Source organism: Xiphophorus couchianus, chromosome 24 (assembly GCF_001444195.1).
Source record: "Xiphophorus couchianus chromosome 24, X_couchianus-1.0, whole genome shotgun sequence".
Taxonomy (NCBI): domain Eukaryota; kingdom Metazoa; phylum Chordata; class Actinopteri; order Cyprinodontiformes; family Poeciliidae; genus Xiphophorus; species Xiphophorus couchianus.
In genome coordinates, this window is record NC_040251.1 from 6,689,074 (window position 1) to 6,700,586 (window position 11,513).

General features: G+C 42.9%; 1 protein-coding gene across 2 annotated transcripts; it reads left to right on the forward strand.

Annotated features, from left to right (window-relative positions):
• The first annotated feature begins 527 nt into the window (after positions 1-527).
• On the forward strand, positions 528-10,402 carry LOC114140777 (PHD finger protein 20-like). Of its 2 annotated transcripts, none has more exons than XM_028010987.1 (18): positions 528-657; positions 1,371-1,450; positions 1,991-2,162; positions 2,648-2,732; positions 3,573-3,646; positions 3,722-3,968; positions 4,043-4,126; positions 4,491-4,550; positions 4,943-5,132; positions 5,206-5,315; positions 5,392-5,511; positions 5,635-5,703; positions 5,816-5,955; positions 6,901-7,000; positions 7,077-7,272; positions 7,355-7,526; positions 7,970-8,207; positions 8,295-10,402. In XM_028010987.1, exons 2-18 carry the CDS (start codon positions 1,371-1,373, stop codon positions 8,429-8,431), a joined length of 2,274 nt encoding a protein of 757 aa, XP_027866788.1. In that variant the 5' UTR covers positions 528-657; the 3' UTR covers positions 8,432-10,402. The 2 variants fall into 2 exon arrangements, with proteins under 2 accessions (XP_027866788.1, XP_027866789.1); XM_028010988.1 differs by having other exon boundaries at positions 7,355-7,517.
• The last annotated feature ends 1,111 nt before the right edge of the window (positions 10,403-11,513 follow it).

Below are 11,513 nucleotides of genomic sequence, written 5' to 3' on the forward strand. Positions count from 1 at the left end.
CCCATCCTCATCCATCCATTTTCTAACACCCTGGTCCCTGGTGGGGTCAGGAGGAGCTGCTGCCTCTCCAGCTAACGTTCTGGGCGAGAGGCCGGGTCACCTGGATGGGTCAGTCTGTCGCAGGGCAACACAGAGACAGACAGGACACACAACCAAACACACACACACACACACTCACACCTAGGGAGAATTTAGAGAGACCAATTAACCTAACCGTTCAGAAAGAGTTTACACTGTGCAGCCTCTTCCCCATCCTTCCTGGAGAAAAGCATCCCCACAGCATGATGCTGCCACCACCATGGTTCAAGGTAAGGATGTTTTTCTGCCGCACATAGTTTATTATTTAGGGCAGAAAGGTTTTGTTTTGATATCATTTGAATATAATATCTCTTGTGGTTTCTGTCCCCTACCTACATTTGGTAGATGTGCAGGAACCACCGATGACCTGGAGATCAAGACCGAAGCTAGGAGGTCGAGCTAAATAAATCTGGATCTGCTCTTTTATAACTGCCTGGCTTTCAGGTTTACACCTACTCCTCAGACTACTGTACACACTCACTCTTACAGCGTCTTCTGCGGGACAGCTGAGTTTCCGTGCTGGCGCATGCGCTGTGCATCTGTCGGAGTATGAGGAGCAGCTGAGGATCAGATCCGGAGGTAAACAGGCGCTCTGTCGCTGCTTTTCATTAAGAATGTCAACTCATCGGCAGGTTGGATGTTCTCTGAAGGCTTCTCCTCCAGCAGCAGCGGCTCGCAGTCACAGCTCAGGCTGTTATTGAGACTGAGCTGCTTCATCTCAGCTGAGGCTAACTGTTAGCTGTTAGCTCATCTATTCAAAGTCAATGGAGATTCAGTCCGTTGAGCTGCACAGCTCTCATACTAACTTCATCCGTTTGCTTTGAAACTTAGTGGAAGTTGAGTAGCGTGTGTTCGTGAATAACTCTGAGCCGGGAGCCGCGGCGCTGCTCGCTGCAGTTTGACGCTAACAACAACAGATAGCATTAGCTTTTAGCTGCTGTCAAATATCTGAGGATCTGGGAGGCGGGTCTTGTGCTCCACTGCCAGTTCTGTGGGCCAATCAGCGTCCGAGGCTGGGAGGCGTGTCTTTGTTTTTAATTGTATTCACTTTCAATTTATTTTCTATCCTTTTTTACATATTAATTATGAACACATAAAATATAAAAAGTGTTTTCAGAAACGTAGAAAACAAAAGGATGAAATGTTGGGCGGGGTTTGATGTGTGTAACTCAGAAAGTTGCTCTACAAACAGCGCCATCTCCTGGACAACTGAAAGAATCCAAACACAAACATTCATGATGTGTAATAATAAGTTTCAGCTTCTACAGCGGCTCTGTGTCTTTTTCCGGCAGATGAAGACTCCACCAGACAGGTCAGGAATCACCTTCGAGGTCGGAGCTCAGCTGGAGGCCCGAGATCGACAAAAGAACTGGTCTGCATCACACACACACACACACACACACACACACACACAGTACCTAGCATATGTTTTAACTATCCTAACCATCCTCTGCTGTTCCAGTTAGCTGCCCAGTCAGCCTCTTTCCAATGATATAACTTGTTAACTCAAACAACTTTAGCGAAATAGTAAAATAATGGCTTTGTTGGGGAGTTACTTAAAATTATAAAAATATGTTGTTGTTTTTTCTTATGACAGGCTAAATAATGCACATTGATGTTACTAATTTTTGACTGTAACTTTACTAGCAGCAGCCCAAACTAGTGGATTAGTCTTTGTTTGTATGACAGAAGAAAAGTCTGTCATCAGTTCTGTGCTGATTAAACAGGAACATTAGGATAATAATGTTGGAACACAATACAAAATATTTCTAAATTTTTTTATACATAATGTTTCCAGGATTGTTTGTGGTTAAATTCACGATGCAAAACGTTAAGTAAATAATTGGACAGTTCAGCTGATCATTTTGTTGTTCTGAGTGTCTTTGAATCACCTGAGCTGTTGTCTCTGCAGGTATGCTGCCACTATTGAGAAGATCGATTATGACAAGGAGCGGGTTCTGGTCCACTACCGCCAGTGGAGCCGTCGACACAACGAGTGGTTCCACTGGAGCTCGCCGTACCTTCGCCCGCTGGAGCGCGTCAGCCTGAGGAGACAGGGCCTGATGCCGCCGCAGGCCCAGCCGGTACCAACGCTGCTTATTAATGCTAAGCTGTTTATTTATCATGATTAGGATTGTTTTCATAATTGATTATTGCTACAAGTATGAAAAATCGTTTTTTTAAATAACAGATTGTTTAATGAAAAACAGCCTGATTATTTTCTAAATAATAGTTTCTAAATTATTTTTTATAAAATTTAAATTCTTTTCACACATTTTAGATCTGCTTTTTTATAAGTATTAAATCTGATTATGTTGTTATAACATTTGATTATTTTAAAAATACATAAAACAATTTTACAAATATGAAATATTTTAAAATATTTACATGATTATTTTCTAAATAATCATTTTATTTTTCAAGTATTTTATTTACAGTAAGAGAAATGTCTGACATGAAACATTCATATGCTTTTTTTGCGTCTCTAAACGGTTCGTTTAAAGCAGGAACCAGAGCGTTTCCTCCATCTTGTCGTGTTTCTGTCAGATCATCCTGTTTCCTGTCTCAGGTCTTCGTTTTGGGCTCCAAAGTTCTGGCCTGTTGGACCGACTGCCGCTTCTACCCGGCAAAAATCCTCAAAGTCAATAAAGACGGTGAGACTCAACTTTGACCTTTCAACAACAGAACATAAGGGCCAGACTAAGAGATTTCTTATGAAACTATCAGAATAAAGTCATAATATTACTTGGAAAAAGTTGTAAAATTACTAGAAAAGTCTCTTTAATGAGAGCAAAACTGCGACATAGAGAGCAGCTGGTCTAGTCTGTCCTTCGTTCCTTGAAGTAAACCGTCGTTTGTTTCAAAGTATTGCTACTTATAATAATTGGATGCTGATGTTAAATATCATCCTTATTTGAAAAACTGATCACAAAGTTTAACTTCTTAAAATGCTCAACATTCCTCGTGTTAATTTCTGATGACTTTTTATGTTGGAGTTATCTTAAAATTACTACTTCATCGTACTAATATTACAACTTTATTCTTGTAATATTATGATTTTATTTCTATTATTACGTCAACCTTCTTATTTTGTGGATTTTTTTCTCATATTATTACAACCCTATTCTGCTAATATTGTATCTTTATTTTTCTGTCGTTTAAATTTTTTCTAGTATTTTATGACTGTATTCATAATATTATGAGCTTGTTCTTGTATCATTATGTCTTTTGTTCTCATTATTTTGACTCACTGTCATGCGACTTTATTCTCATAATCTAATGTTGTTTCTTTGCCTGGTCCTGATTCCTTGTCATATCGAAACAGATGTTTCTCTGATAAAAAGCTTGTGTTCACATCTGGTTCTGAATGTTTGAAGCTGCTTGTCTGAATCTGAAAAAAGGAGCAAAAAAGAAACATTTTAACTGTAACTCCAGTTGAACGGCTTTAAGTTTCAGTCTGCAGTGATGGGCCTAACCCTGCGTTCCCGTCCCAGACTCGTACACGGTGCGGTTCTACGACGGCGTGGTCCAGACGGTGAAGCCGACCAAAATCAAACCTTTCCACGAAGTAAGAACCGCTGCACCTTCCTCACCTTCCTCCAGCAGCTCGTCATCTTCACTGATGCTGCTTTCTGTGGTCCAGAGGTCCAGATCAGAGAGGAGCGCAGTGGGGAGCGAGGGATGGGAGGAGGGCGAGAGTGAGGAAGAGGAGCAGAACCCCAAAGAGGGGGGAGGCCAGGAGATGCAGGAGGAGGAGGAGAAGAAGGGAGGAGAAGAAGAGGAGACCTCGGAGGAGAAGGAAGGAGCTGAGGAGGAGGAGGAGGAGGAAGAGAGGAAGACAGCAGAGCCTTCTTCCTCTTATCCACCAACAAAGAAGAAGACAGAAAACAGTGAGTTAAGATTCGACCCCTGATGTTTGTCTTCAGGTTGAAGGTAAATCTGGTTTGTTTTTCTTGTCTTTCAGACAGAAGTGATGTAGTTCAGAAACAGCCAATCACAGCAGACTCCACCCTGGCAGCAGTTCCTAACCCCGCCCACATTGACAAAGGTAACCAATGAGCTCCGGGTCGGTCGTCCATCTTGTGTTTCAGTTTGATGATGGCTCTGTGGCGTTGTTTCCATAAGCTCCTGATTTATTTCCATCCAGTGTTGCTTGAGTGTTTCTCTCAAATCTTGAATTCACATTTAGAGCAGATTAAATCCAAATTAGAGGTGCATTGATCACAGTTTTCTGGCTGATCACTGATCTTTGAAAAGCTGGGCGTGCCCATTCTGATTTTTTATTTTTATTTTTATTTTTTTGTCTGAGAAAAAGTTGCTAAATATTGTCGTCTGTTGCGCCAGAGCAAAAGGGGACAGTGGCTGATTTATTCGATCTCCAGTTCATCCAATGTTGCTCTCCTCCTCCTCAGATGTCCTGATGGAGCGCCAGGCTCACCTTCCCACCACACACAAGTTCAGCAGAGAGCCACGTAAGCTCCGCCCACCACTGGGTCTCCATCTTCCCCACTGCAAAAACACAAAATCCTACCAGCTATTTCTGGTCTAGTTTCTATTGCAAATATCTCAGAACAGTTGAAATAAGACAAAACTAACTTACAAGTAACTTTTCAGAAAGATAAAGGAGCTTGTTTTAAGTTAATTATTCCCTGATATTGATTAAAAGCACAGTTTTCACTTATAACATGGGGAAATTGTCTATTAAGGAATATCAAGGAATTGTTGACTCAAAACAAGCTTCTTTATTTTGCTGAGAAGTTACTTGTAAGTTTTTTTGGTCTTATTTCAAGATGTTGGCACCAGAAACCATGTACTTGTTTAGGTTCTGTTTCTGCAGCGTCTGACTGGCTGTGTGCTCCTGCAGTGTACAGGGTGATAAAGAACCAGCCTCCTCCTATTCTGTCCATCGAGCTGGACCACAACCCCTTCAAGTGTCCGGCTGCCGGCTGCTCCAAGTCCTTCAGGAAGGCCAGCCTGCTGCACTACCACATCAAGTACTACCACTCTGAGCAGCAGCTGGACGCCGGCGTCGGCGCGGAGCCGGAGGCCTCCAGGTGAGTCCAGGTGAGTTTCATTACCACAGCCTCCGTGATGACCCCTGACCTTCTGCCTCTACTGCCGCTGCAGGAGGAAAAGGTCTGCTTCTGAAGGAGGCGACTTCCCGTCCAGCAAGAAGGCCGACGTCCAAACCGGCAACTGTCGCCGTGACGACAGAGAGCAGAGCATCATGGGGACCGGTGGGTCAGAGCTCGGTGATTCTCAAACAGATTTCTGTGGGACAAAATGAGCCAAACGTCTGAATTCTGTCTGCAGAGCTGAAGAAGGAGGAGAGGAAGGAAAAACCAGGAGGACACGACAGGAAGGAGAGGAAGCACTTCCTGCGAGTCAAACTGAGGAAGAAGAAAAAGAAGAAGAAGAAGAAGAGCCAGTCAGGTAACGGAGGATCTGGATTCCTCCTCAGCCTGCTTTTCAGTTCAGATTATTAATCTGATTAGTTTACCCTGAAATCTGGATTATCTCAGTGGAATCATTCATCTGTGTTCGCCCTGCTTGCAGGATTCGGCAGCAGCGACGACGACGCGCCGGACCGACCGCCCCTCACTCTGAAGCTTTCACACTCACACGGTCCGAGCAGGAAACACTCCAGACATTCACTTTTCTCTTTGAAAAAACACCAAATATTCTCCTTTCTCGTTCAAAAAAGCCAGCAAAACGCTGATTTTGTTTCTGCTTCCAGTCGACGACGGCAGCGACTGGTCGACGCTGACGGCTGAGAGTGGCGAGGACACGTTCTGGCCCGTTGCTACGGAGACGGAGGACTGTGAGGTGGTGAGGTGTGTGTGCGAGGTGGACGAAGAGAACGACTTTATGATTCAGGTAACACACGCACGGTCCATAAAAAGTCTTCATCAGGCTTTAATTTCCACAAATCTTGTGTGAAAACTTTGACTAATTTTTAATATTTTATTTTTGAAATAAAGAGAAATATTTCATTTAATTTAGACCAAAATGGTTCTGGTTCATTAATGAACAATGCATTCATCTGTAAAATTGATCTGATTCTGGGCTCTGAATTTACTGATTTTTATCTCTTTAATAAAACCTATTCTTTCACTCTTGACTTTTTAATAGTGGTGTACCTCAGGGCTTGGTTCTCAGCCCCCGTCCATTCATATTCTCAGACCTCCTCCTGTTCAGCTTGTTCACATCGGGGTGTAGCTCCAGGTGTAGGCAGATCACACCTCCAGGTCCCAGCTGCCAAACGCCTTCTTGACTTCACCTGAGTCTAAATTAAAGATTTTTCTAGCTATGTTTACATCTAATTGTCTATAACATTTTGAGTGAAATTTTAAAATGTCAGACAAAAAACTAAAATTCATATTAGTTGTGCTTTCATCTACTGTGAAAAATGTCAGATCATCGATAATCTGGAGCGAATCAGCCACCAAAGCGATTTTTCATCAGGTGTTGACTTTATTAATAGCTATCTACTTCCTCATAAACAAGACGTCTCTCCTCTGAAGTCTGGAGGTTTGGACTCAGAAATTTCTCCGTTTTATTCAGCGTATTTCCTTTTCCCCTGTAGCGTTAACTCTTTTTCAAAAAAGCCAAAAAACCTCCTACAGCTGGCGTAAAAACTTTCCAAATGGAGGGAATTTTTTTTGTTTTACCATTCCCATCAATCTTTTCATTTTAATCTTCTCCTTTTACTTCTATAAATTCAATCTTTTCTTGTTTTTACTCAGATTTTCTGATATTGTTTGATGGTCTTATATGGATCAAACCCAGAGGGAATCTTTTTCTGCTGTTGTGTCTCTACAGTGCGAGTCGTGTCTCTGCTGGCAGCATGGAACCTGCATGGGTCTATATGAAGACAACGTTCCTCACAACTACATCTGTTACTACTGCAGGCAGACCTCAGGTAGGATCCCCTCCGCTGCGCTGCAGGGGCAGAAAACAGGAGGAACCTTCCTCTGATCCGTCTGCTTCCTCTGCAGGCTGGAGGCGGGCCCAGCGCTTCCTGTCTGAACCTGATTTGCTGATCTCGGGTCACATGTTCGGCCTGTCCTGCGTGAAGGAGAACTACTCAGAGATCAACGCCTCCAAGATCTCCCACACCAGCCACCTGCTGGCCCAGACGCACAGCCTGCACCAGGTCCTGAGCGGCCTGCAGCTCAAGATCAGCCTGCTGCAGTGAGTACATCAGTCAGCCCACCACCAGGGGGCGCACATCTACTGCTCAGTCTGCTCAGCATCTCTGTCTCCCTCTGCGCAGCTCTCCGTCCCACCCTGACCTGCAGCTGTGGAGATTGCCATGGCGACAGGAGGAGGCTCTGAACCTGACGTCCGGCCAGCAGGACGAGCCGCCCATCTGCTACGTCAGCAGCGAACACTGCTACCAGAAACCAGAGGCATCATGGGAAATGGCGGAGGAAAAGGTAGGAGAGGTCAGTCTGGGTTCAGGAAACGAGGGACTAAAATAAACTTCACACTCTGTGAGGCGTCCTGCAGACGGAGTCACACCCCTTTAAGTTCTTCTCGTCTTTCTGAGACGGATCAACACAGAGGAGATTATCAGATGGAAAAAAAAGTTGGCATATTCTGCAGATTTTTCATTAAACCACTTAAGGCTTAGAGTGGCCTAGTCAAAGTCCAAACCTAAGTCCAGCTCATAACCTGCAGCAAGACATTAAGATTGATGTCCACAGGTGTTCTCCATCCAATCAGATTTTTGGCCGAGTAAGAAGAGGAACATGACAGAACCCCAGTGGGAGCTCAGTGACCATTTTATTTGTGACATTTTTAAAACCAACCTTCTGTTTCATGAAATCCCATTAAAGCACAATAAAATGTGTAAATCTTGGGTTCTAATTGTTGTTTCTGTTTGAAGCCTGAAGATCTGAGGAAACAACAGTCTCTGAGCATCATGGACGCCAACGCCGTGAGCCACTCAGACGCTCGCTTCTTCCTCAGCATCAAACCGGAGAGCCACTCAGAGGACGCCGGCCACGCCCACAGACAGGCCGCCGTGTCTGTGGCTCAGTGTCGGCTCAACCTGCTGGATCACGTGGAGACGCTGCATCACCAGATCACCGCCAGGATGGACCTGATCGAGCGAGAGCTGGACGGTAACACACACAGATACAGGACAGGTTTTAAATTTATTTTTCCACTCTGATGAGGAAATTGAGAAAACTTTCTTTTTCTCCCTGCAGTTCTGGAGTCTTGGTTGGATCACTCTGGGGAGCTGGAGCCTCCAGACCCTTTGTCCCGCCTCCCGCAGCTGAAGCAGCGAATCAGGCGCCTGCTGAGTGACCTGTGTACGGTGCGGCGCCTGGCAGTCTGCCGCTGAGCGACTGACAGCCGCAGGCGAGTGGAAACGTAACGCTCTGTGAGTCGGTTCTGCTGGAAGAACTTTTTTGTAAAAAGAGACTAAACCTGGAGCTGACCTCCATGACCTGTCCTCTGATTGGCTGGCTGCTCCGGTTACAGACGCACCTCCGAACAAGAACACAGATAATTTTATAACTCAGATTTTGTAATTGCACTAATGTTAATACCAACTGTAATTATTTCCTGTTTTGTAATTTCAAAAGAAAAAACACAATGATGATTTTTAAAGTTTGTTGGAACCACAAAATGTTTTTTTTCCCAGCAGCAGATTTTCATTTTCATCCACAGAAGCTTCATTTATTCAGCTGTGAACAGACTGTATGCAGAATACCTGGGAGTGCCTGCAGGGGGCGCCTCCTTTCTTCTTCTATGGTTTTATGTTTATGTTTTAACGACTGTTTTGAATCAGAACTGAGCGCAGCAGATCTGGGCCAGATTCAGCAGATGGTCCCACTGTGTGTTTACTGGTAAGCCAGTAAACACACGGGCCACAGCCACTGGGCCACTGGTCCCACTGGTCCCACTGCTGCCACTGGTCTCACTGGTCTCACTGGTCCAGGATGAGCGGGGCGACGTCAGGGCTCAGCTTTGAGGTCAGTGTAATTCAGACGTTTTGTAGAATAAACCAGATTGAACTCCGGATGGATCAGGACAGATTTATTTCTGAGACTCCGGCTCGGTTCGACTTGAGGACAGATGAAGGATCATCTGAGCTGAATCGTTCTGTCTGATATGTGATGACAGCAGAATTGATCCAGCCCTGAAGGTCTCGGATTTTCTCTGTGATCCATTAGTCTGGTCTGGTTCAACAGTTCTCCAGACTTTCTGAAGTTTCCTCTGAAAAGCTGCTGTTTTACTTCCAGTCCCTGATTGGCCCTTGTTCCAGCTTTATTAGAGTTAGCACTGTGGAGGTTCTGGTTCTGCCCCGGTTCTGTTACCCGCCTGATCTCCTGGATCAGATGATGAAGATGATGATCCAGGAGATCATCGTCAGTAGCAGCAGATCTATCTGTTGGCCATCACCCGGCCGTCATAGTTAGGAAAAGCACTAAATTTATGTTTCTGTTAAAAGGTGAATGCAGAAACAATAAAAACCTGTCGGCCAAATGAAAAATATTAATCTGAGTGAAACTTGATCCATGTTTGGCTGATTAATCCTTCATCTGCTGACCTCGACTTTTCACTCCAGATATTTAACTTCACAGAGGCTGAATGAAACTGACGATTTGGCCTTTAATGCACATCTGCAGCAGGAATGTTGGTGTTTTACATACAGTCTGGTTCCAACTAAAACCTGTTTATATTTCCCAACAGCTTAAGTTCTTACATATCCACTTAAATATTAGCTGTTTTAATGAAGATAACGTGTAAAATCAGCTTCTAAAAGCTCCCAGATCTTAGATTCTGTTTTTCTTTAGTTTTATTTTTACATCGGTGCTTTATGAGCTTCCCTCTACAGACAAGCAGAATCAGTTTTCATTCTCACAGTTTCAGCATTTTTTATTTCTTTTTACTGAGCTAAAAGCTGCTTCGTTTCAGTTTAGTGAGAAGAAAAATGCTGGTGCTTCTTCACAGCACAGCTTGGAAATGTACAAATGTTAATCTGAATGTTTTTACGCTTGTATAAGAAACTGTACAAACCTGTAGATTTATTTTGATAGAGAGACGGATGGACTGTTTTTCAGAAAGGAAAGTAGACTTTTTCCTGAAAATAAAGCAGTAAAATGTATTCAACACTTTGTTCTACACGCTGGTTTTGATCTGATGGCGACGCCTTTAAAGCGTCTGTTTCCTCTCCTGTCAGTAGTTTAGACGTAAAGCTCTAGATGTTCCTCATTAACCCGTCGAAGCTTCGCTGTTCATTTAGTTTCAGGCTGGAGGTTTTTGTTTTTCAGAGATTCTTCCGTTGAATAAAAATGTTGAAACATGCTGTTTTCTGTGTCTGGATTTTTCCTGAACCATGAACATAATTCAGAAACATCATTTCCAAACTTTTTGTCACGTGAGTCAAAAATACTGGCAGACCAAGAAAGAAAGAAAAAACAATGAAACAAAGCATTTTTATGTTTCTTGCAGAGAAGAGATGTTATTGTTTTTAGATTAAAAACTTTTAAAAGATTTTGTGTGTTTGCTGTAGTAAAGGAAAGGACCTAGTTATTTTAGGCTCAGCCGAACAAATTTATTCAGTTACAACAGAATAAATTTGGGAAAAGTTTGTTTTTCAGTAAAGTCTCTGGACATATGTGGTTCTACTTATTATAAAAGTCTAGTTATAAAAAGACAAATATCTTGTGCTGTACTTCATATTTTCCATTGCAAGAAAATTATATCAATAATTTTATTCATTAAAATGAAAAGTTTGAGAAAATTTGAGCCACAGTTTCTGACTGAAGTACAGTTACTTTATGCCTCATTTTAACAAACTGGTACATATCTGCTTTAAACAACATATTTTGAGAACATTTCCCCATTTTTACTGCAGAAGTAGATTGCTAACTGACAGTAGTCTCCATTTAAATGTTTTAGATCAGCAAACATTACATATTGAGAAAAGATGAAGTAAATCAGAAAAGATGAAATATTTATGAACTGCACCTCAAATTATCCAACTGATCTCAAAGCAAATTTGTAGAGAAACTAAATGAGAAAAACACCATTTTTATTTTTACAAAGTGTTCTTCTGTCTGGAAAAATATCAGCAGAATTAAAGGATGCTGTAACGTTTATTTGTGTTTACTGTTGACAACACCTTGGCGTCTGTCTGAAAGTCCTGCCGCTTGTGTTTGTGTGTGAGCGATAGTAACGGTGTTGCTGTCCGTACAGCAGATGGTCCCACTGTGTTTTCACGCCGATGTTTCCTGCCTGAGCGACGATCTAAATATGTGCTGCCTGGATGAGAGCAGGCGTGTTGCTCACTTCCAAACAGAACCATCTACAGGAGGAGCTGAGAAATAAACTGTAAAATGAACAGAAGTCCATTCAAACTGTTGTACTTACAACATTTAATTCAGTCCTGAACATTTTCACATTTTCAACCGCTG